Source organism: Chelonia mydas, chromosome 6 (genome assembly GCF_015237465.2).
Source record: "Chelonia mydas isolate rCheMyd1 chromosome 6, rCheMyd1.pri.v2, whole genome shotgun sequence".
NCBI classification, from domain to species: Eukaryota; Metazoa; Chordata; order Testudines; family Cheloniidae; genus Chelonia; species Chelonia mydas.
The window spans coordinates 61542513-61569280 of record NC_051246.2 but is presented as its reverse complement, the minus strand read 5'-3'; the positions used below and the strand labels follow the sequence as shown (position 1 = coordinate 61569280).

Below are 26768 nucleotides of genomic sequence, written 5' to 3'. Positions count from 1 at the left end.
ATGATGTCAGGAAGAGGAGATCAAGTAATACAATAGTTGCTGGGAAGCGAGTGGGTGAGGAGATAAAGAAAAATCAAAGGAGTGGGATGTACATGTCACAGGATGAAATTTGTATTTTAAGAGCAGGAGTCGGAACCAAAAAAGGAGAAAATAGTAGAAAAGCTAAAGGTTCCATTCCAACAGGCCCCACAAAAACAAGCATGCTCATACAAGCCTTCAGAGGTCTCTCCACCCTTCTCCACACACTCCCATACCTCCCAACCAAACCAAATATTTCTCTTCAACCTCCCCTCATACTCAGCTGAAAGGTTGGCTCTCCATATGAATACAGTGCAATCAGCTCTCTGGCCAAGTATTTCCTTGGACCCATGGTGACTCCCCTTTCCTCCAATACTTTTCTTCCTGGCCACAACCAGCACTATGCCTCACTGCAACTACTGATATCCCACAAATTCCATTGCTGAAGGTCTGGCAGTTTGCTGAGTCCGCAGCTGTCAAAGTTTCCCCATGATTCAGGGCCTAGATCTGAGGTTTGTTTCACATTCTGGGATTTTCTAATCCAGGGAAGCCTAATAGTGGGCAAGATTTAAAAACAGTATTTAGTCCAGCAGAAACGGACAGACTTGCTGAGCCCCTGCAATAGATTTTGCTGGAGACTGCCAAAAGACAGGGAAACCAGCTAAGAGTTTAGGGAGGGAGGGAGGGTGGGCAGGGGTGGCAGCAAAGGGTGTGTTTTACTTATTCCAGGGAGATTTATACCTTAGCAAAAGTTTTCTTTTTTGAGTTTTGTTCATACTTATTTCTACCCCAATTCTCCTGGATTTAATTTTTCAAAAAGTAAATAAATCATGTTCTGTTCTTCCTAATACACACACAGGCAAAAAGGGTGAGGTGGAAAATATCGTGCCATAATTAAATAAATCATGCAGCCCTGTAACATCATGACTTTTTTTTTTCCCCAGAGAAGAAAGGAGAGCACCTACCCCACCCACCCTGGGGAGAAAGCTTCCCTAATTAAAAGTTTCATTAGCGTATAAGAATAAAGGGTTTAGATGTTATAGCTCAAAGGTTTCTTGTTCAAATGTCCGAGATTTTATTTCATGCTCAGTTCCCCACTGAGGGAGACTTAAATCAATTTGTTCCACAAATAGGTTCAGAAGAACACAGAGTATATATGTCAAATTCAGAAAACTAACATATCTTATCATGCCAATTAGGGATTCCCCTCTGCCTGAGCAGAAGCTGTTTTTTAAAAATTATTATTTACACTAAGTAAATTTTAGTTGACTGCTCTAGTCTGTTCAAGTTCTCCTACTACTCTCACCAATGTGGTATCTGACTGAATGCCTCCTGATTCCTAAGCAAACTTACTTCCTTAATTCTCTTTACTTTCACCTCACCTTCCACAGCCTTCAGGGTGAAACCACACAAGTGCACTGTGAACGCCAGTGATTCCCTTCATGCCCACACTTTGCCACTTTAGTGAATGAAATGCAGCAGTCAGAGCTACAGATATGTACGGCTGATAGAATATCTCCCTGACTGGATTGCACTTGGGACGTAGGCTACAGATTTTAAAAAATGGATTTCAGGTAAGCACCAATTTCCTATTGAGCACCTTTAACACCAACACCTAAAGGACAATTTTGTAGCAGGCAACGGTTCCTGAAGATCTCATAGCCTACGAGGGAGGGGAATATAGTATCTTCATGTTGGAGAAAGTGGCTCCCTCTGCTCCAAATTCCTTTCCTAATTTCAACCTCTGCGGAGATTCTCTAGAATCTTGGAACAGCAGAAAACACAACTTCATTTTGTATGACATCTTCCATACAAGCTACACAAAAAGGATCTGCAGACTTAAATGATATACCAGACAGCAATAATATACATTACAAAAGCAGGGGTGTAAGAGGGTAACAAATAAATTCAACAGTTACATCGTAGGGGCAACAGCAAGGGAGAGAGGCACTAAGCCATCAGCATGGGGGAAAATAGATTTTAAGACAAGATATGAAGAGAGATAACGATAATTCTCTCCTCAGCACTGACAGACCTGAAAAGCAGTTTAGCAGCCAAAAGATGTCTTGAAAAGGACTGAGTCTTTACAAGGGGTCCTGTTCTCTTACAACTCTTTTCAAAAGGGCAAGTATAGTGAAGAAAGAACAGCTTTCATCTTTCTTCTCCTCCTCCACATCTGTTGACATGGCTGCTGCTGCAGGGCCATCAAAAAAGCATGTTGGAGTTCCATACTAATTAATGCAGCTAATTCTTCAAATAATCTCCACTGGATGGTTTCGTAAGTGCAACTAGTGTGCATATTACCCACAATGCCTTCCTACAGGTGCAGGGAAGACATCTCCTGAGAACATTCAGTGAGACTTGGAGCTTTCAGATTCACGGTACAGATTACGCAACCCAGAATGCATTTTATTCCAGGGGATTTCCCCACATTTTGGATGTACTAACTCTCCAGACCACAACACAGTAATGTAATGTTGTGTCTCAGGAATCTTTAACTGAAAAATTAATTCCAATGGGGTTGAATAAGAATGTTGTCAGGAGGACTGGAAACTGGCCTAAAGACCACAAAACAAAGGGTAACAAACAGCTATTGACTGTTGGGGAAGTGCCTAGCGGAGTATCACCACAGTGATCAATGTCAGAGCTAGTCTTATTTAACAGTTTCAGTATAACTAGAAGAGGAAGTAAAGAGCACACGAATAACATTAACATGATACTAAATTGGGAAAATTGTGAATATCTGTAAGGATAGAGAAATATAAAAAACTCCAACAGAGGTTAGAAACAGGGAGGGGGAAAAAAACAGTTTTGGAAGAACGCAGCTAATATACCTGGAGAAAAATAATTCAATACAAAGATATTCAATGGGAGGAAGAAACTTAGGAAGCAAGAAGAGTGACACACCTAAGAGTGAGAACAGACAGTAAATTAGATACGAGTTTACAATAAGATATGGTTGCAAAGAGAGGAGGAATTTAATTTTGGGGCTGCATATGCCAAGGGATCATCAGATTATGGAGAAGAAACTTTCTGAGACACTGTGTTCAATTCTCTGCACTACATAACCATAAAAGCACTGATAAATTGCAGTTTGGATGAGGACATGGTCACAATGATCAATTCACCACCTCCAGACTAGATCACTGTAACACTACACCAATGCAATGCAGAAGCTCCAGTTTGTATAGAATGCAGCTACATACTCTTTAATGGAAGGGGCCACAGTGAGCCCATAACCCCAGGCTCTGATCCCTCCACTGGCTCTCAATCTGCTTCAGTTGCTAGTTGAAGGTCTTTGTTCCGATCTTCAAAAGCCAACAATGAGTCAAAACCGAGCTACATCAATGGCCACATTTCAATCCATGCTCCACCAGGACAGCTGTACTTCTCTGGGACAATGCAGCTCACAGAGTGTGAGAGAGATGGAGATCAAGTATTCGCAGTTGGGGGGGTGGGGGGGAAGATGGGTCTAGCTGTGGAATGAGCTTCCAAAAGACATTATACTAAATCCAGAGTCTGACCACCTTTAGGGCATGTGGTAAAACCCTGCCTTTTGAAAAAAGCTTTCCCACAATACCTAGAGTGATATTAAAAATAAATTATAAATATAAAGTCTAAATAGATCTTCCTGTAATCAGAGAAGGGGGAGAGCGGAAGATGCCATGATATCCACTAGGGTCCTCACTATATAGCTCTAATGTAGCTAGGAAATGCTTAGAGGCTATGGTGATGGGTGTTATCGAAAACGAATTGATTAGACAAATTAGATACATAGTTCAAAGAAAGGCAATACAAATTATCATGGATGGAAGGGACTGACTTCAGGAATCACAAAAAGCTAAATATGTATAGCCTGACTAAGCAACAAATATAGGGGATACAATAACACTCTTCATGTATTTGAAGGTGGAGAGAGAGAAAGAGAGTGAATTTAGTTTAGTTCGCGGAGATATAGCTAGGGATAATGGCATGAAAATAAGAAAGAAAATGTTGGCTGAACTGCAAGAAAATCTTGACAGTGAAATGTATTTGGCTATGAAAGTCTTCCCAGGAGAAGTTATGGGAGCGAGATGGTCTTTTCAATTTCTAACTTCCTCTGAATCATACGGACCTGGTGCTGCCCTAGTTTTTGTTAATATTCTAATCTTGAGGCTCTGTAGAATCAAGAAGAATGGTCCACAGCCCATACACAGCCCTTCTCCATAGGTCAGTCCATATAACAAGCTCATTATAGAGGTGATATGCTCAGTCTAGGGAGGAGAACAAAGCACCCCCCGACAGCAATTTCAAAGGCAGTTAGGCTTCTGCCTTCCCAGCTGGAAGTAAGGAAGCATGAGGTGGGGACTACACAAAATGTGAAATCTGAAAAAATTAAAAAGGGGATATAAAATGATGATTCCTAAAGTAAAGAGATGGGCAAAAGCCCACACTGCACTTGTGTGTGCACACACACGTGTGAAAAGATGGGGGAGGGGAAGAGGACTGAATGGTAGGGGGAAAGTTACCAAAACCGGAAAACTTTTTCCTCATGCTTGCAGCAGTTTCGTGTTTCAGTGGCTGCAAGCATCTAAAGTAATCAATTTCCCATCCTGTCTGGAATGATAGAATCCTACATCTGGTCTTGAATACCTATTTACAGGGGTATGCCTAGAGGATCGGGCAATTTCTATCTTCACTGGAGGCAATTTCACATTGCAGTGACAGCAGCTGCTGAAAAGCTCTATAAAGAATGGGAGCTCTGGAAGGACAGTTTGGCTCTGCACCTTTCCATGTATGTGTACTGATGGCCCTGACTGGGCCTGCCTCCTCCACACATGCTGGGCCTGAAGGAGATTCCTCAGAACAAAATGCCTTTAATAGGCTGGAGAGCATTTGAAGGAAAAAACCCTTTAATTAAAACCAGAGAGTCAACAAAATGTGAGAGTCATGGCGGTTGGGAGAGGCATGTGCTGACCTTCTGAAACTTCACAGCAGATCTCTGCAAGGGCTGTTTATACTGAGAAAGCACAGTTTTAATTAAACAGTCCTAGAGAACAAAAACACAAGGAGTAGATTACCTAGAGTCCAAAAGCTCAATTTAAGTATATGCAGAGGAAACAAGATTCCTGGTTACTCTACCTTCCTTAATATACTGTTAATACACATTTTCTGTGTACAGTACTCAGCATTTGAGGCAGACATCCACCATGGGAGATGCTGTGTGTATTAAACTGGCAATTTAATGGAGCTATATTGACCCCAGTACAATACTAACCAAATCTGTTTGGTAAGTGCTTAAGGGAAGGAGGAACACCTGACAAGGCATAGTCTACTCGACACTCTTGATGCTGTTGCTAGATCACATACTGAAATAAACCCGGTGGTATTTCCTTTAGTGTGTGGAATGCCAGATTTATGCACACTTACATTTATAACTGCACCTCAGCAAATTTTTTTTAAAGATAGTTGGAAGTCCCATACAAAACACACCCAATACATCCCTGTCAAACAAACCCCCTTTTTGTTCAGATTTAGCTGCCAGAACCTGTTCAGATGGTAACAGATGACCTGTTGATAGCCACTCTTTCATAACACTTTAAGAAACGTGGCCCATCTAAAAGCCACCAATTCCAGAGCAAAAGGAGGTAAGGCGGCAATATAACCGATAACTGGTAGTCAGTAATGCTTTTCGTGATGACACTGAACACCACAAAGTAAAAGCAGCTGCTTGAGTCTAACCAACTGCACCTCTGCACAAAATCTAACAAGCCAACCAGGCAGTAAAGTCAAGAGGATAGGAAACTCAGTGAGGAGGTGGTGCCTGCCGCATTCTCCCAAGAGAAATCATCTTATTGCACCTATTTCCTGTCAATAAATATACAAAGTTGTACAAAAGGTTCACCTAAGTTCCAATATAAATTACTCCTAATCAATGGGAGATTTCTCCCTCACTGGAGCTACATACAGCTTTCTGAATGCATGGCTACATGTATCTGCTGGCTGACCCAGGAAAGCTCAGAGTGAGGCACACGCATTCTCCAAGTGACGGCATGTTTATTGCATGACTGATAGACCAACAGCAAGTACCACTTGGGGTTTTTTTCTGTATACAGGGGGAGCTGCTGGCAGGCTGGTTAAACTCTTGATTCAGTCCTTTGCTGAGCTTCTAAAATCTCAGTGGAAACCCCACTTCCTGTACAGGGATAGCTACTGCTCTGAAATCCGAATAGAAACACAAACAAAATCTTCTTCTGATCTCAAATCTCAAACGTAGGAAGTATATTATCCTATATCTATAACTTCATTCTTCTTTGCCTCACTTTTCCATGGCGTACATTATATATATTTTCTCATTTGTTTGTCAAGTCCACAACTGGCACAGAAGGGAGTATTATGTAGTTTCTCAGGGGCACCTACCACATTTGTGGGTGCTATAAAATAATAACCGCTTACCCTCAAGATAGAAATTAAAAGCCTGAATGGAATCTAAAATTGAGAGCAATGACAGGCAGAAAAGAATTCACTTCCAAACAATAGATGCTAGACAACAGCATCGGGGACACAGAGGAAATAGGGGATGCAGTCTTGACCTAGGAAAGTCTGAGAATAGCTTGGAGGTCCTGTGCTGAGTGAGACCTAGGACAAGGCACTGAACCATAGAGTAGAGCCCTGCCCCAATAGAAATCCAGGAGAGGAAACTAAATCAAAAGACTGGAATCCCAGTCTAGATGACAAAGGACATATCCTTTCCTAATTCTGCATGTGGAATTATTGCTTAAATGAACAGGAGTTCCAAACACAAATCTAGAAGCAATTATACTTTGACCCACTCATTACAAAAGCACCAAGCCTGCACAGACAGAACCTCCCTCTGGTCTCCACCGAGTTTCCCGTCTGATTTGTGTTGTCTGTTCTTGGGGCAGCGATGGTGTCTTTCTATGATTTGTACAGCTATGAACCCAGGTGCTATGGCGATGCAGAATATGTAAACAGAGCCTGGATCTCATGGATACTGTTTAAATTGTTTCAAAAATACAAAAACTCTTTAAATGTAGTTTTTGTAAGGAAGATGGTTTAAAAACTATGAATTATCTGAAAGCCCAGATCAGAACCACCACATTACTGATCACTTTGACTCAGGGGTTCCTTAAGTACAATGGCTAAAGTATCTTTTGCTCTGGGCATCACTTAAATTTCTCTGCTCTAGGTACTTGTGCCCTTTGTAGATGTTTTGTGCATTAAGTCATTGAAGGTCTTGTTTCTGGCCACTGCAATTTGCTGTTCATCTTCAATACACCTTGAGTTCCTCCTACATTCACGAAAAAGAAAAAAAAATCCAGTCCTAGACTATCTGAGTGTGAAGACAGCCAGTCCTTCATGCCCACTGTGGTGTTTGCATGAGTTGGCCGTTTCTGATTGGTAGTTTGGACCTGGTGGAGAATCAACTGGGTGATGTTCTGAACTCTCCTGTGAAACATTCATAGTGGATGCTATTTCACTGCAGATGCATAGAATGGAAATTAAAGTAAGCCGCCTAGAGAACATTGCCAGGGGCTGTGACGTATTTTGAATTGCCTCTTTAAGGACAAGAAGTTTCTAGTAAATAGGATTGAGATGCTTGAAAACAGAGTGCTTACCTTCTGTCTAAGAAAAAAATAGTATAAGAGCTTGGAGAACTTTTTTTTTTTTTTTTTTGGTAAGTGGCTGGATGAATTATTGGCAGCACATATTCCAACATGCTGTGTTTCCCCCTGTGCGTCTAACAAATCCTTGTCTGTACAAAGTCCATAAAGTGCACTAATAATTTGGAACTCTCTCAATCAGGAAAAAAGTTCTTGAATTCTTTGAGGAGCACACCCAAAGGGTACTAATGGGCACCTGAGCCTCTGCCACACATCTACTCTTGAAGTGCCACAGGATTTTATTCTCTTCCCTGATCTATTCAATATTTACATGCAGCTGCAAGGAGTAAAAGTGAGACTTCATAAACTTGAATGACAACATTATTAGATAACACTACCCTGTTCTTTATAATCTACAACACCACCACTATCAAACAGCTATTCCAGTGTCTGGCGGAGATAAGCTCGTGGATATGGAACAGCTGGCAGAAGTTAAACTCCAACATGCCACTATGGTGGTGTTTTCATTGGTGGAGGATGTGTGTCCATTATACATGAAGACAGTTAGCAATTTAGGGCAGCATGCTGACACTACGCTCTCACAATGATGGATTTTGGAATGCTTACCTCCATTTTTACCCACTGCTCGGAAGCATCTCCAGAAGGTCCGTAGGAAGGATGCCCTGTTGTGGGGTGTGGCTTGGATGAAGCTGAACTCTCGGAACAAAATGTGAGTTCCTTGACGCACACTGTTAAAACTGCAGAGATAAAGTCAAAATGAGAGTTCGATGTAGTATTAGGAAACTGAACCCAATATGGAAGCCTGGGGCCAGCTGTTATAAACAACAATCAAATCACAGGCAAAGTTACACTTTCTGAAACAAATCTCTAAACCATATCACACTTCACATCCATCAGTTTTCTAGACAGAAGTCTAGTTGCATGAACTGGATCTCAAAATCTCAAATTTGTGATTCAAGGGCTCTTGAAACTCAGATAAATTCATTCTAAAACATCTACAGATCCCAGGTGCCCAAGAGTCACTGGAAGGTTTGAAAGACTGAATAATCCTTCTCTTTGCCCCCTGGGAAATGGGTGAGTTTTACAGTTACCTGTCTGTTCAGAAAATACATCTCCCTCTAGCTCATTTTGAATCGCACTTCCTGTCCCATCATAATTCTCCCTGCAGCCACCCAAGATGCAACTTGATCAGTGATTTTTGGATTTTCATTTCCACGTTACTGAAATTTGCACATATTGTGGATGTGGAATCTATTTCAGTTTTGGATGTGATGTAAGTGGCAATTCATAGAGTGACACTGACACTAGCACTAGCACTACGGAGAGAGCATTATTATATTCCACCTTTCAAGCCAAATATAAGCCTTTACATGACAGTCAGTTTTTCATGAAGATTCTCATACTCAGGTGCAAGGCTCCAACATTTAAGTTGTAAACACTGTAGGACAACATCTATTGGCTTAATTAACTATTTTCATTTGATTTTCTCCTCTTTTTTCCTTTTAGATTTTAAGAAACATTTTTATTGACCCCAGATTTTGTGAAGGTTTGGAAATACCCTTTTAAGATGCAATGAAGATCAACATGTGAAGGAAATAGAAACAAGAATACAAACAACATTAAAACCAAAGTCACAACGATAAGGTCTCCTCTAATGAAAATTGAGTCATCCATGCATTTTGCTGTGCTTCTTACAAGCAGGGCAAAGATTTCATACACTCCAGAGAGATCATTAAGGGATTCCCCAAGGACAGCAGTTTAGTCCATCTCCCGCAGGAGAGTTAATGAAAAGATTCAGAGTTTATTCTTGATCACGGCAGAGCTTTTCCACAGGTAACTTCTCCACAAAAGCCATAATCCACTGGTCAGCAGGGAGCCTCTTAGTTATTTAGCTATTTTTAAAAATGTATCCTGCATTATAACTTAATATTCAAACCACTTGATTACAGATGAAATTCCCTTCAGAGGATAGGGAAGGGTCTTTTTTGTGACATAAAGGCAGTCAGTCAGTCAACCAGACATTCAGAGCTCTTTTGTAGAACAGCAGTAGCATGTCACTTTACAAAAATTAAATATAAGAATTACATTTCTGCCATAGGAGTAGGAAGTCTCTGTTTGGGTGTAGAGTAGGCTTTTACTATCATGATCTTCAGGTTAAAGTTCATTAGATTTCTTTAGATTTCCTACTTTATCGGTATAGTTTTAATTAACTCTAGCAATACATAAAGTGACAATGCCATCAGGAGATTTCTGAGGGCAAGAATTAGAAGCCCTAAAAATGGAACTATATAGGCACATAAGCGGTCCAGTGTGATTTTTTCATTAGTTACCTTGAACTCTGAGATTTGTCAACACTGCTAATTTTATTGCAAGTCTCACAATAGTTGGTCTCTCTCAAATGCTTTAGTTCCTGGAGGCATATGAATACATGGGAATCTTAGATTTCATTAAAATAATAAATTAGTTTCTTATCCTCATGGTTGCAAGAAAAACCTTGAAAATGTGACTCAAGCATACTTCAAAGACTCATAAAACAGAAGGCAAATAAAAGGAACCCAAATAATCAGCTTTTGATTTTGGGGGCCTGACTCATGATTTCTGAGCTCTTAATGTTGCCAGTACTGTTTCTGCAAATACTACAGGCCTAACTATTATTACATATTTATTGAGCACTGCCAGTGTGCTCAGTGCTGTACAAATTGGATGAAGGCAGTCACTGCTCCAAGAAGCTTATAAGCACAACAGGCCCCTCCAAAAAGAGAGACAATGCATCAGGAGTCTGATTCACTTATTTCACCAGACTTTGGTTCACGCTTTAGATCAGCGTTTCTCAAATGGAGCCACCAGGGGCTTTTCTTGCAGCCACAGCCTCCTGGGCAGTGACTCGAGCAGGGGCGTAAAGCAGTACCTCTCCCGCAGGGCCATCAGAAGGGGTTGGGCCCTCCCCACATCTGAAGCCACAAACGCAGGATGAGCAAGCAGCCAGTGAGTTCCCCACCTTCCCAGGTGTGATGAGGCCCGGGCTTCAGGCTTCAGCCTGGGGCAGTGGGCGGCAGGTTCCAGTCATGGGACTTTGGTCTCTGGCCCTGGACCCCAGCCACACGGCGGGGGGTGCTGGCTCTGGGCTCACACATGCCCCCATTGGGCCTGGCCCCCGCAACCTCCTCCAGCGCTGGGCTCTGGCCATGCGGTGGCGGGCTTTGGTCCTGGACCCTGGGCTCACTGCCCCCTCCCCACCCCCATTGCCCTTGGCCCCCACTGTCTCCCTACCCACCTCTACATCAAGTGCTTAATTTGTCCCCTGGCTTCCCAGGGCTGAGTAAGTCTGCTGTGAACATTGATATGTGTACAGTTGTTAATATCACTTTTCACAGCCTCCCAGCTAGCTAGGAAGTCTGCTAGCAAAAGTGATATTAACAAACACACAAATATTACTTTTCGCAGCAGCAGACTTACTAGCTAGCAAGTCTTTAAAAAAAAGGCAAACACACACAAAAGAAACAACAACAACAAATGACAAGAATGCGCAAAGCACCTTATTTGTGTTTCTATTATGTTTAGGTCTAGTAAAGAATAGAGAACCGTACACTATTTTTATTACTTAGTCTGCAAAAAAAACCTACATAAATAAATAATGATTTGGACATATATATGTGCATATTTATTCGTTTTTCCTAAAGTTAATTAAGTATTTTACAAAAAACTGTCATAGCGGCCACCAGCAAGAGTTGGTGGCTGCACTCTGAGGCCAGCAAAAAATTTACTGTGAGATGACTAAAGACAGATTAACAAAGTGTTACTACTCTGTTTTGATTTTAAATAATTATAAAAATACTTTGCCATATGAGGATCTCAACATACTTTACAAATGTTAATGACATAATTGAAATTTTTATTGTGTTAGTGTCCAGCTGCCTCAGCCAAGCCAGGCCCCATTGTGCTAGGCACTGTACAAACATACTAAATAGCATTCCCTTTCCCAAAGAATTTACAATTCAAAAAAAAAAAAAAAAAAGATATAACAGGTGGATGAATCCAGTACGGTTGGGACAAGGTTGGAGGCATTAAGGCCAAAGGGTTTACAGTAGCAACGGTATGTTAGCACTTGGATAAGAGTTTTGACAGGCAGAGACAAGGTCAGATCTTGGAGATACTGTGAAGGAAGCAGCAGCAAGTTTTAGACAGCCTGGAGATGTGAGTCAAAAGATCAGACCATGTCAAAGATAAAGCTGAGGTTAAGTACTTTGAGTAGGGCTCTACCAAATTCGTGGCCATGAAAAACACATCACGGACCGTGAAATCTGGTCTTTTGTGTGCTTTTACACTATACTATACTATACTGATTTCACGGAGGAGACCAGCGTTTCTCAAATTGGGAGTCCTGACCCAAAAGGGAGTTGTGGGGGTGGGGGGGGAGGGGGGAAGGGGTTCACAAGGTTATTTTAAGGGGGTTGCAGTATTGCCACCCTTACTTCTGTGCTGCCTTCACAGCTGGACAGATGGAGAGCGGCGGCTGTTAACAAGTTGGGCACCCAGCTCTGAAGGCAGCATCCCACCAGCAGCAGCACAGAAGTAAGGGTGGCAATACCATACCATGCCATCCTTACATCTGAACTGCTGTGGCAGTGGTTCTGCCTTCAGAGCTGGGCTCCCAGCTAGCAACCACCTCTCTCAAGCTGCCCAGCTATAATCTTGTGACCTCCCCACCAACTCCTTTTTGGGTCAGGACCCTTACAATTACAACAGATTTAAATAGCTGAAATCATGAAATTTATTATTTTAAAAAATCCTATGACCGTGAAATTTACCAAAATGGACCGTGAATTTGGTAGGGCGCCAGCTTGGAGTACCAGGGTGGTGCTGATCATTTAACAGACAATAGTATTTAGGCTCAAAGAGAGGGGAAGTAACTTGCTGAAAGTCACAGAGATGCCAGTGATAGAGCTGGGAATGGAACCCAGATCTTTCAGCCCCAAACCATAGCTGTAAAGTCCTTCTTCCTTTCCCAGTGCTTTGTTGCTGAATTAGGATGGCAGCCTGCTTGGAAAAAGACCCAGGCATGAATTTAATGAAGGATCTGAATGAAGAGGAGGCGGATAGAAAGGAAGGAGAGAAAAGACGGCAATATATGAGAAGGATAATGTAATACTTAGAACAGAGGTTTAGGTAGAATGAGATGCAGAAGAAAGAAGAAATGAAATGAGATGCAGCCAATTTTGTAGAGCCTTGAAAAAAATCAGGATGAGAAGCTTGAACTTGATGTGGAAAAGAAGGCCTAGCTGCAAGTTGAGACAACTAGAAGCTCAGGAGCACACTGTGGTGCCACTGGAGAACAGGCAAAGGCCTGGCAGCATGTCCTGGCATAACTGGAATGCAAAGACTCAGGCATGAATTCAGTGCACTCTGATTTTATGGTAGTACACCGGATTATTATTACTCCTCAGTCCCAGTAAATCAGCTCACGAGTCACCAGTATTCTCAGCACAGGATGGATCTAAAGTCAGCAGGTGGAAAAGCATGATAACTACGCAAGCAGTAACATGACAAGGCATGGGTGCGTATGTCAGAACATCAGCACACATAGGTATTACATCTGCACTACTCAGTTGGCTGACAGAATATTTCTCTCATCCCTCTCTTCTAGCAGTATGTTATCAGTTTTATAAAATGGGAGTATTCTGCCCAACGAGCTCAAACCTGTGTGGTCATCCTGGATCCCAGCATTGAACTTTGCTACGGTTAAGTTAGCTCTTTTTTAACCAGCCCATTTTATAAAGACATATATATTTTCTCATGGGAAATGTTTGCTTTGGCCTCAAGGAAAGCAATCTTCTTATCAGCTGCAGAGCTTGCCAAGCCAATCTGCAGCAGTCCCATCAGTGAAGTGCAGAGCCCAGATATGAGGGAAACCAATAGGACACTCTCTTTGCCTACAGTCACATGTGGGATCCACTTGGTGGTCCCAGCCGTGAAGGCTGGCTGCATGTTGACCCTGCCCCATTTGAAATAAATTCAGAAGGACCCACGAGTGGCATGAAATCAAAGTCAGGCGCATGCATGGTCGGATCAGCTATAAGAAAATGATTTTTGACAGCAGCTGCAGACCATTCTTCACACCATATTTATGTTGCAAAGCAAGTTGGCCCACAATAGGTGACTTGATGACAAACATGCTCTTTAGTACCCAAAGAGGTCTGCGTACAGTGATAGGCTCAAGTTTGCTCTGATCTTTCCAACCATTCTGGCTGTAGCTTGCCCATGACAGATGTGTGGAGGAGTGACGTTGCTTAACACAGGGAGCTACGAGACTGGTGTGGGTTGATTCATCCCAGTTACAATGTGCAAAGTTGAGTCAACCAACTTGACATGAGATGAATGGAGTCAGACAGGGGCACCGTATTTTGTTGCAGAGTAACAGGGATACTCCAGAAGATCTGAGAGTTTGAACATTTGCTCCCCATGAAGTGTCAGCCAATTTGCTTAGAAAGTATAGTTTTCCTCAGGTGGCTAAGATAACGAGACCTGTATCTAGGGTTGCTCTAAGGAAAACCAGGTGGAATTTGTGTTTCAAGCGATGTACGTTAAGATATTCCGTTCTTGGGCTGCTCTGCCATTGTAAAGATGGAACACATTCAAAACTGTCTTGGTCATGCTTGGTTGTAAAATGTCACTGACTACAGTGTTTGGCCATCTTAATCAAGTCAGCATTTAGACAGTCATCAAGTTCTGGGAATGACCAAGCCTGGACACCTAAATGTCATCTGCATATGTAAAGCTGCAGGATTGGGTAAGTGGAAGGTCTTTTGTGTACAGGCTGAAAAACATCAGTACAAGCATAGAGCCTCGGGTTAGACCATTGCTTTCTCTTTTCCACTATCTAACTCGGTCTCCCATGTACACTCCTGTTGTGGAGGAGGAGGAGGTCAATGACACTGACTACCGATGCTGGAAGTGCTCTTGACAATTGTGTAAGAGCCCCATATGCTCGAATGTGTCATATGCCTCTGTCAGGTCCAGAAATATAGCTCCCATCTTCAGGGTTGTTTTTTTTTTTTAAACTGTTTTTGTTGACCATTGTCAAAGCCAGTACTCGATCACAGGTCCTCTAACCTCTCCAAAAGCCTGCTTGCTCAACGCTGAGTACTGACTCTTCAGTGCATCTCCCCAGAAGTGGAATGAGATACTCCAGCACCTTGAATGGCACTGACAACAGGGATGTAGCTTGATAGCTTGCAACCTTATGTGGGTCTTTCCCCAGTTTCAGGAGAGCAACAACTTTTGACATTTGCCACACCTTTGGAAGTTGCTCTTTGTTGAGCGTTCGTGTCAAGAACTGTGCCAGCCACTGATGCGCACAAGTCCCGAGGTGCTTCAAGAACTCTGGCAATATATTATCATAGAAAGCAGCCAGTGCTACTCCTAATATCACTCAGAATTTTGTCTAACTCTGTGGCTGTGAATGCCCTCGGTGTACTGCTAAGTGGTGTTTCTCCGATGGAACTGACGCCATTTGTCATGGACCTGTTGGCTGACATGCTTCTCATTTGGGCCCACTGACACATTCAACAGATGGCTGGCAGCTTGGTTTGACACAACAAGTGATCCATTCAGGGCAGGTGCTTGCTGAGCTGCACTGAGATGATGAATCAAATTCCAGCATTTCTGGATTGAGTAAGTGACATCTAGATTCCAAGTTGTCTCTTCCTATCTAGCAGCATCCAGTGACTTGATTAAGTGATCAACAATATCTGGATCATCTTCCAGGACCAGACCTGATGCAGGTTAGGAGTGACCAAAGAAACTAGTCATCTGTTCTAGTTGTGGAATGACGCTACCCAGGACTCAATAATCACTAATATACAAGAATGTCTACCCTTAGACAGGATCAAAGGCACTAGTGGAGAGAAACAAGAATGGTTCGGCTCCACTGTGTTTTCAAATTCCTTCATATTGGGTAAGGAAGATGGCAGTAAAGAAATAACCAGTTACTGATGTTCGTGCTGATAAGCCAGGACAGACAGGATGATTGTACATATCTGTAAGTAGACCCCTTTCCCAGTCTGGTCTACACACACAGTCCACTAGTATGAGACCACATGTGTTCCCCTCCCTCAAAGAGTCTAGCTTTCTTAACCAAGACATCAACACATAGACACCGTCTCCGTGGGCGATCCAGGGCTGGAGCACCCACTGGGGAAAAAAATAGTGGGTCCTCAGCACCACCGGCAGCCCCACCAATCAGCTCCTCCCCTGCGCCTCCTGCCAGCTGCAATCAGCTGTTTAACGACATGCAGGAGGTACTGGGAGAGGAGGGGTGGACCTGGAACAGGAAAAGGTGGAGGAAGGGTGGGGCATGCTCAGAGGAGGGGGCAGAATGGGCAAAGCACAGGTCGAGTCCCCCTTGGGAATTCAAAGTGGGCACCTCTGCATCAACAGTAAGGTAACAAAGCTTAGTTTCTCTCCAGGTTTAGCTGCTGCTAAGGTTCCTCCCTTACTGCTCAGCCCATACCCTAGAGCAGGGGTAGTCAATACCCAGACTGAAGGCCAAATCTGGACTGCCAGATGCTTTAGAATGGACCCTGAAATCTTTTATTAATTATTATTAATTATTATTATTATATTACAATTTTCTTTGGACTCTGGACCTTGACCAATATATTAGGACCTTAACAAAAAATATTTGACTACCCCTGCCCTAGAGTCTCCTCCATGGGCCAATCCCCATCCCTTATATCCAGGTAAGTGAACAGTCAGAGCCCACTTAAGGGAATCAACACATCCTAGTAAGCAAGGCTATTTCAAACCCAGTCATTTTTTCCTCAAGCAGCCAATAAGAAGAGGTTTTGGTTTACTGAAAAGCAGCAAAACAGAAAACACTATCTATTCCTTTAGCTATATGAAGTACTGCTTCTCACCTCTACTGTGTGGTGTAGCCACCTGCATGTGTGCCCTGTGGAAGAAAAAAAGAATTGTGCTAACTCTATATCGGGGTGGGCAAACTTTTTGGCCCAAGGGCCACATCGGAGTATGGAAATTGTACGGTGGGCCATGAATGCTCACAAAATGGGGGTTGGGGTGCGGAAGGGGGTGAGGGATCCAGCTGGGGGTATGGGCTCTAGGGTGGGGCCAGAAAAGAGGAGTTCACGGTGTGGGAAGAGGCTCCAGGCTGGGGCAGGCGGTTGGAGTGTGGGGGTGCGGGCTCCGACTGGGGGTGCGGGAGGGTGCTCCAGGCTGAGACTAAGGGGTTCAGAGGACGGGAGGGGGATCGGGGTAGAGCAAGGGGTTTGGGCATGGAAGGAGGGCAGGCTCTGGGGGGCACTTACCTCAAGCAGCTCCCAGCAGCAGCAGCAGCTGATCCCCCCCCTCCAGCTCCTACGCAGAGGTGCAGCCAGGCAGCTCTGTGCGCTGCCCCATCTGCAGGCACCACCCCTGCAGTTCCCATTGGCCATGGTTCCTGGCCAAAGGGAGCTGCGGGGGCAGCATGTAGAGCCCTCTGGTTGCCCCTATGTGTAGGAGACAGAGAAGGGACACGTCACTGTTTCTGGGAGCTGCAGAGAGCGAGACAAGCTCCTGACCCTGCTCCCTGGAGCTGGGCAAGCCCCGGACCCCTCTCCCCAGCAGGAGCTTGAGGACCGGATTAAAACATCTGGAGGGCCAGATGCGGTCCCTGGGCCATAGTTTGCCCACCCCTGCTCTATATGCTTCAAAACCACTGATTTCAGACATGGTAAGAAGCTCAAGGTTGCTTGCTTCGCCCCCCCCCCAAAAAAAAGCAGCCACCCTCACGGGAGACAGGCAAATTAGCACATTAACTGAAGTTACCATGGATGCAATTCCTGATTTGTCTAGTTGCACCAGAAATTAAACTACAGCCCTCATTAGTTCACTCTAATATACTGTAAGCACTTGTGCTTCATGCCAAAGTTTTGGTAGGTAGATGGGTAATCCTTGCATTAGCAAAGCTGCCTTTCCCACCGCTGCAATGAGTGAACTGGGGAGAGGAGAGAAAAATAAACCCCAGGATCTTGGCTGGCTCCAGAAGTTGAGAAAGCCCTTTGCAGAGAGGACTTCAGCAGAGATCCGTGCATTTTCACTCCTTGTCCTTACACGCCCCACAGCAGCCAAACTGCAGAAAGGAATCTCCTTAAGATGCCAGTATTGAGAATGATGCGTCTTGCAGCGCACTCACTACCCCTGTGGGATGGGCATAAGAGAGGAAGAAAGAGGGTTCAGGAGGACATGGTGATAACATAGCCAAAGCTCTCACAAAAGGCTGTGCTGGGAACTCCAGCACTCAGGTGCTGCTTTTCTGAACAGAAGCAGTTTTCAATGGGGCTTTGTCTTTTGTGTAATTACATTTCGGCATCCTGCCAGAGTTCAGAAACTTTCAAGCACTCTTTTCAAACCTTTAGCCTTCTAAATAGATTGTAAAAGTCCCAGGATGCTATGGTAACGTCCCAATAGAAACCTACCACACTGGTTACTCTCTGCCTGCTGGAAACAGGCAAAGCCAAAATGCACTAAGCAAAGAGAACCTCATGTCCTAGGGAAGGACAGAAGAGCTTGACAGGTGGCCCCCCTTTGGTTACTAATATTAAGCACTGAATTAATTCACAGGACCCCTCCCCTATCAAAAGGGAAGCATGGCAAATGGACTGTGGCTCCCTGACTCAAAGAGCATTGCATTCATTTGCACTAAGAGCACGAAGCAAAGGCAGCGAGTTCTCTCTAAAGGGAAACTCCAATGTAAGATGAAAGATTAATCGCTACACCTAATTACAAAGCAGAGTAAATCATTAAAACAAAATTAAGAGTCAAATACAAAGAATCAGGCAGGAAGCTTCCATCTTGACGATTTGATGATGAAAAATATGAGAACTAGCTCTGCTAATAGCAAGCATTGGAATCTTGAGGTTTCAAAACTCAGGCATGTTCTGCCATTTAAAAAAATGTGTGTATGTAGTTAACGACTGTTAACCATCCACACTGAGTGTTAAAATTACAGTGATTACCTTATGACAAACTCTGAAGCCTTCCAATTTGCAATGCTTTATAATGGCAAAGCTGGTCCTTTTCAGCCCTAGTTTTCATCACCAGACAGGACCCCTGTGGAGACATATCATTATGATGGCAGCTCCCATTGAGAGACAACATTCTTATTCACTGATGAAGGTAGTGAAATTCTCTCTCTCTCTCTCACACACACACTTCTTATTTAAGGCCCCAATTCTACAGCTGTTAGTATTATATTTAGTTCTAATGATTTAAGTAGCCAAATCACCAGAATGTTCATTTACTTACCTATCCTGAAGAAAAGAGTTGGCATATTCACAACCACTCAGTAAAAAACTGCTGCATCAACTGCATTTTTTCCTTCAGCATCCCCCATGACTTAAAGACTATGAAATCAGCCTTAGGAAAAACAAAAAAACATCGAGGAGGACTTGTGGCACCTTAGAGACTAACCAATTTATTTGAGCATAAGCTTTCATGGGCTAAAACCCACTTCATGAGGTGCATGGAGTGGAAAATACAGTAGGAAAATATATATAAGAAATATATAACAGTACATGAAAAGATAGGAGCTGCCTTACCAAGTGGGAGCATTGAGACAATTCAATTAGGGTGGGCTATTATCAATAGGATGAAAAAAATCACTTTTGTAATGGTAATCAGAGTGGCTCATTTCAAACAGTTGACAAGAAGGTGTGAGTAACAGTAAGGGGTAATTAGCATGGGGAAATTAGTTTTTAGTTCTTGTAGTGACCCACCCACTCCAGTCTTTATTCAGGCCTAATTTGATGGCGTCCAGTTTGCAAATTAATTCCAGTTCTGCAGTTTCTCATTGGAATCTGTTTTTGAAGTTTTTTTTTGTTGAAGAATTGCCACTTTTAAGTCAGTTATTGAGTGTCCAGGGAGGTTGAAGTGTTCTCCGACTGGTTTTTGAATGTTATAATTCTTGACATCTGATTTGTGTCCATTTATTCTTTTGTGTAGAGAGACTGTCCGGTTTGGCCAATGTACATGGCAGAGGAGTATTGCTGGCACAGATCACTTTGGTAGATGTACAGATGAATGAGCCCCTGATAGTGTGGCTGATGTGGTTAGGTCCTATGATAGTGTCCTTGAATAGATATGTGGACAGGGTTGGCAACGGGGTTTGTTGCAAGGATAGGTTCCTGGGTTAGGAACACGGCTACCACTCTGAAGCCTCAGGAAAGAATGACATCTTCCTTTAATGCAATTAACAATAGATTTTGAGGAATTCCTCTGAAACTCAGCAATAATGTTAAGATATGAAACAGTTGCTGTGGATTTATTTCTGACAATTAGCTTTAACAAACGAGAAATCCTTACTAAACTGAGGGTAGATGTGAGGTGATAATTAACACATTTAATATCCTGGCACGGTTGGACCACATAACACTGCAACTGCAGACATCAGGCTTCCAAAGATCTTTCCTTGTCTCACCTACCCACAAGTTTATTTCATCTGAAAAGGGACGGGGCTCAAAAAATAAAAAAAAATCTTTTTCACGTTGCTTCGCCTGGGCTCACGATAGGGTTTGACTCTGCAGAGAGAACATAGGTGGCATGGAGATGATCCCCAAGTAATGTTTCAAGAGGAAATGAACCAGCAGCACCTGTGACACAGCTCAGAGTAGGCAGTGAGCCAGCTTCCTCGTACTGCTTTTTTATCAGAGGGAGCCCTCCAAGCCAAGGTTATGCCTTCTAAAGAAGGGGAGGATTTAAAAAAAAATTTCCCCTCCCCTTTGCCTTTCCTATACTAGGTCAGGTTTCAGAGTAGCAGCCGTGTTAGTCTGTATTCGCAAAAAGAAAAAGAGTACTTGTTAGTCTCTAAGGTGCCACAAGTACTCCTTTTCTTTATACTAGGTCAGTAATTTAACACCCTGGGCTCTCAAATCAAAGCTTGCAATGACCTTGCTGTGTTGAATTATTAGCCCAGGGTATTATAAAAAAGAAAAAAGAAAAAACCTCTGAAACAACAGAAGCCTTTTGATCAGAGCACCATACTGTAGCTCGCTGTAACTCAAGCTGGCCATTCTTATATAGCAGGAATTAAGGACTCTCCCCCCCCACACCAGGCAGGACCCTATTAAAGGACAATAGCTGTCTGAAAAAGGATAAGCAAGCTGATATGGATATAATAGACCACATACGGGGGACCCTTTTTACTCTGAAATAAAGCTTCTTCTAAGAGTTATAAGCTGGGAAATCCAGTATTCAGGGAGATGGGAGGGGGGTATAATAGAAAAGGGTGAGTAGCCATGCAGAAATGTTTGAAGGTACTTAAGGAAAAGGGAAGGGAGCTTCAGAGATAAGCATCAATCATTAAACACTAGTACTTTCAGACTGATCAGGTGCAATTCCAGGCCACGTGGTAATTTAGCGACAGACCAGAAGGGACTGGCTGACAGGATTTTAAAAAATTTTTAAAAGAAAAGAAGAAGCAGTAGTAGTAAGTAGCAAAGAATTGAAACTCCGTGGTAAATCACCCACTAGAAAGAGGGGGCCGCTTGGTACTGGTGCAGACAGTTTATGGTGGTCACAGCAATTTACTGCCCAACTTTCCCCACAATAACTTATACTCTCCTTACTCCTCCCCAAAAAGCATCAGGCTAATAAAAACTTGCCATTGTACTGCAAACAGTGGAGGCTTCTAACCCTTACCTACCAGGTATCTGATGCTTTGTTGAATATACAGGTATGATTGGGCACAACTGGAAAGAGAAGACAGTTTCTGCTTCAGCTGTTCTGTGACTTTCACTGTGTGTGGATACTCTTGTGGTTGAGGCACAGGATTGAGAGTTGGGAGGTCCAAGTCCTCGGTGCACAACTTTAGACAAGTCATAGCCTTTGTACCTCAGTTTCTTCATCTATAAAATGAAGAGGAGACTTCCTGGCCTTGCAGGGAGTTATGAGGATGTGTTTGCAACATACTCAAACTATAATGGTGAACTCCATAAAAATGTCTATTAAAGAAAAATAAACATTACAGAATGGCTTTCTGCTTCCCTTCAGCCAGGTGACCCAGGGAGGGAACTCCTCCTCCCTGCATAGCATCTCCTGCTGTTCTCTGACCTAGCCTGTGAAACTCCCAGTGAGCCAAAAATAGTTCACCATTGGTAAAATGCCACCATGATGTTATTTCAAAATATAAAAAACTTTCAAAATTGAATGAATTAATCATTGGTACTGAACACTAGATTTCATCTAGAAAAGCCCAGGAAACCAAGTTCTCTCTTTTCTGTTTTTTGACTATATCACAGAAACAAAATGGTAGATTTCTTGGACTCTGGTGAACACATCTACTTTTTAGGGTGCATTAATTCATGAATCCCTTGTCTTGAGGCACTTCAAATTGGGAAGAAAAATTCTACCCTGGCCCCAGACATCACTTATTAATTTTTTGGCATATGACTTGTGGCTTTTAGAAAGGAGAGATGGTACAAAAATTGGGCCTATCACAGAAACTCAATGTCACCTTTTTAGGAAGTGGCTATTGCCATGCCATAATACAATACAGCCAATTAGGTTCAAACAATACACCCAGACACTCCTGCACATTGGATAACATCAATTGGGAAGAGATTGCTGTGCAACAGAAGGAAAGAAACAACTTACAGGAACTCCAGCTTTTAGATACTGAGATACTAGGGCATTTCTCAAACTACTTATTCCTCTCCCTTTCTGCATTACAATCTGCCCTAAATCTGTAGCTGTCCTTCATTACTCTGCATTGTACACACTAGTCAGAGGAGTGCTACAAAGAATAGAGTTTGGGTTATGTTAAGAGCTTTTAAAACAGGGAGAAATTATGTTTTTAATATAGCATACTTTAAACAAAAGGATAAGATAGTTTTCAGGTCCTCTCTTTAACCCACACTGTTTTTAAACAGCACCTTAGAGTCCTGTTTTCATGATTAGGACAGTCTCGGTCTGCCATGGAATTCTAGCCGGTATACATACCAGAACTCACGGTCATCTCCTAGGGTGGGAATGCAATGGGTGGCTACTGATCACTAGGAAGGGGAAGAATGCAGCTAAATGGGGGGAAACCACACAGCCATAAAGAAAATACATATTAATTTTTTTTTAGTAAAATTAGCTTTCAAAATAGTATTGAAGTAGCTGTGGAATTTATAATGAGCAGAGATGGCTAAGGTACCAAAACATGAATGTCTCACAGACAGGAGCAGATAGCTTGGCCCAGAAAATGTAACAATGGCTGAATAACTGCATCCACTGTGAGAGCTGGCAGGGAAGAACTACCCAGCACCACTTTTTCATCCTAATAAAGGGCAAATTAATCCACAACTGCTTCATAAAAAGAAAGGGACTTTCAAAAACAATTTAAGAGAGAGTTGACAGTTTTTCAAAGAGACATTATTAAGGGCACAAGAGCAAACGATCCCACCGCATAGGAAAGATAGGAAGCATGGCAAGAGACCACCCTGGCTTAACCAGGAGATCTTCAATGATCTGACAATAGGACAAGAGTCCTACAAAAACTGGAAACTAGGTCAAATTCAAAGGATTAATATAAACAAATAAACACAAGTATGTAGGGACAAACTTAGAAAGGCCAAGGCACAAAACGAGATTAAACTAGCTAGAGACAAGAAAATATTCTACAAATACATTCGAAGCAAGAAGAGGACCAAGAACATGGTAGGCCTGTTACTCATTGAGTGGGGGAAACCAATAAACAGAAAATGTAGAAACGGCAAAAGTGCTAAATGACTTCTGTTTCAGTTTTCACCAAAAAGTTTAGTAGTGATTGGACATCTAGCATAGTGAATGTCAGTGAAAATGAGTTAGGATCAGAGGCTAAAATAGGTAAAGAACAAATTAAAAAATATTTAAACAAGTTAGATGTCTTCAATTCACCAGGACCTGATGAAATACCACCCTAGAATACTCAAGGAGCTAACTGAGGAGATATCTGAGCCATTACTGATTATCTCCAAAAAGTCATGGAAGACTGGAAAAATTCCAGAGGACTGGAAGAGGGTAAGTATAGTGCCAATATAGAATCACAGAATCATAGAATATCAGGGATGGAAGAGACCTCAGGAGGTCATCTAGTCCAACCCCCTGCTCAAAGCAGGACCAATCCCCAATCAAATCATCCCAGCCAGGGCTTTGTCAAGCCTGACCTTAAAAACTTCCAAGGAAGGAGATTCTACCACCTCCCTAGGTAACGCATTCCAGTGTTTCACCACCCTCCTAGTGAATAAGTTTTTCCTAATATCCAACCTAAACCTCCCCCACTGCAACTTGAGACCATTACTCCTTGTTCTGTCCTCTTCTACCACTGAGAATAGTCTAGAACCATCCTCTCTGGAACCACCTCTCAGGTAGTTGAAAGCAGCTATCAAATCCCCCCTCGTTCTTCTCTTCTGCAGACTAAACAATCCCAGTTCCCTCAGCCTCTCCTCATAAGTCATGTGTTCCAGACCCCTAATCATTTTTGTTGCCCTTCGCTGGACTCTCTCCAATTTATCCACATCCTTCTTGTAGTGTGGGGCCCAAAACTGGACACAGTACTCCAGATGAGGCCTCACCAATGTCGAATAGAGGGGAACGATCACGTCCCTCGATCTGCTCACTATGCCCCTACTTATACATCCCAAAATGCCATTGGCCTTCTTGGCAACAAGGGCACACTGCTGACTCATATCCAGCTTCTCGTCCACTGTAACCCCTAGGTCCTTTTCCACAGAACTGCTGCCTAGCCATTCGGTCCCTAGTCTGTAGCTGTGCATGGGGTTCTTCCGTCCTAAGTGCAGGACCCTGCACTTATCCTTATTGAACCTCATCAGGTTTCTTTTGGCCCAATCCTCCAATTTGTCTAGGTCCCTCTGTATCCTATCCCTGCCCTCCAGCGTTTCTACCACTCCTCCCAGTTTAGTATCATCCGCAAATTTGCTGAGAGTGCAATCCACACTATCCTCCAGATCATTTATGAAGATATTGAACAAAACCGGCCCGAGGACCGACCCCTGGGGCACTCCACTTGACACCGGTTGCCAACTAGACATGGAGCCATTGATCACTACCCGTTGAGCCCGACAATCTAACCAACTTTCTACCCACCTTATAGTGCATTCATATACAAAAAAGGGGAACAAGGACAACCCGGAGAATTACAGACCAGTCAGCTTAACTTCAGTACCCAGAAAGATAATGGAGCAAATAATTAAGCAATCAATTTGCAAACACCTAGAATATAATAAGGTAATAAGTAACAGTTAGCATGGATTTGTCAAGAACAAATCATGTCAAACCAACCTAATAGCTTTCTTTGACAAGGTAACAAGTCTTGTGGATGGGGGGAAAGCAGTAGATGTGATATATCTACATTGTAGTAAGGCTTTTGATACAGTCTTGCATGCCTTCTCATAAACAAACTAGGGAAATACAGCCTAGATGGAGTTATGATGAAGTGCGTGCAGAATTGATTGGAAAACCATTCCCAGAGAGTAGTTATCAGTGGTTCATAGCTGAGCTGGAAGGGGATATTAAGTGGGGTCCCACAGGGACCAGTTCTGGGTCCAGTTCTGTTCAATATCTTCATAAATGATTTAGATAATGGCACAGAAAGTACACTTATAAAATTTGCGAACAATATGAATCTGGAAGGGGTTGCAAGTGCTTTGGAGGATAGGATTAAAATTCAAAATTATCTGGACAAACTGGAGAAATGGCCTGAAGTAAACAAAATGAAATTCAATAAGGACAACTGCAAAGTACTCCACTTAGCAAGGAACAAATCTATTGCACAAATGCAGAATGGGAAACGACTGCCTAGGAAGGAGTACTGTGGGAAGGGATCTGGGGGTCATAGTGGATTGCAAGCTAAATATGAATCAACAGTGTAACACTGTTGCAAAAAAAGCAAACATCATTCTGGGATTTTTAACAGGAGCGTTGTAAGCAAGACAAAAGTAGTAATTTTTCTGCTCTACTCCGCGCTGATTAGGCCTCAACTAAAGTATTGTGTCCAGTTCTGGGTGCCACATTTCAGGAAAGATGTGGACAAATTGGAGAAAGTCCAGAGAAGAACAACAAAAATGATTAAAGGTCTACAAAACAACCTACGAGGGAAGACTGAAAAAAATTGGGTTTGGTTAGTCTGGAGAAGAGAGGACTGAAGCAGGGGACATGATAACAGTTTTCAAGTATGTAAAAGGTTGTTACAAGGAGGAAGAAGAAAAATTGTTTTTATTAACCTCTGAGGATAGGACTAGAAGCAATGGGCTTAAATTGCAGCAAGGAAGGTTTTGGCTGGACATTAGGAAAACATTCTTAACTGTCAGGGTAGTTAAGCGCTGGAATACATTTCTTACGGAAGTTGTGGAATCTCCATCATTGGAGATTTTTAAGATTAGAGAAACACCTATCAGGTATGGTCTAGATAATACTTAGCCCTGCCTTGAGTACAGAGGACTGGACTAGAAGACCTCTCAAGGTCCCTTCCAGTCCTACAAGTCTATGACCTGTGTATTCCCAAGAGCAGTGACCTGTATGCTTAGTCTCATCTTGTACTGAGTTGTCTTTGTCCTCTGATCATGGGACAGAGCGCTCAAGACTGGATTGCTATGTTTTACAATTAACCACTTGTTAATCAGCATAAAACTATACCAGCGTGGTTGCACCATGATTTGGATGACATAAGGCACTACTGCAATACAAATAACCATGATGAGACAAGGTAGGACCCTGTACAGACAAACATGTTGCTCCCACGCTTGCACTATGGGTGCTACCAACCACCTGTCCAGTTACCCTGATAGGAGCCATATCACAGACAAGGCTTTATCAACTCTTGGTGTTCCCATTGTCAATTGAACGTTGCAAAAATTCCCTGGTACAGATACAGTCCTCATTGCTGATGTTAATGCTAACTCTGCACTTGGAGAAATTTATTTAGGTAAGAAGCTCTAAACTCACTACTGCTTCCTGGTTTCTGTTGTGAACTGGTTACAGTCTGTCCCATCTACTTAGAAGGAGACACAGCAGGATTGGTTGATCAAGTTTCCTTCCAGCCACATGCATCATGAGCGATTATTGTTGGAGACAGAAGATGGCATCTTCCTG

The 26768-nt window shown here is 42.8% G+C and overlaps 1 protein-coding gene and 1 long non-coding RNA gene across 3 annotated transcripts in view; one reads left to right on the top strand and one right to left on the bottom strand.

Moving 5' to 3' along the window:
* Nucleotides 1–26768, bottom strand: part of C6H11orf49 (chromosome 6 C11orf49 homolog) — a 144609-nt gene that overhangs the window by 81873 nt on the left and 35968 nt on the right. Inside the window, exons 1-2 of one of the 2 annotated variants that reach the window (XM_037900211.2) lie at nt 16559–16946; nt 8250–8380 (exon numbers count right to left, since the gene is read on the bottom strand). In XM_037900211.2, the coding sequence (XP_037756139.1) occupies nt 8250–8380; nt 16559–16664 (237 nt within the window). In that variant the 5' untranslated portion in view covers nt 16665–16946. Of the gene's footprint in view, nt 1–8249; nt 8381–16558; nt 16947–26768 lie in introns of those variants that run through there. The other variant, XM_007054298.4, reaches the window with a different exon arrangement.
* Nucleotides 16603–23495, top strand: LOC122466452. The gene is made up of 3 exons (XR_006291935.1): nt 16603–16614; nt 22437–22442; nt 23158–23495. It is a non-coding gene; the product is annotated as an uncharacterized LOC122466452 (long non-coding RNA).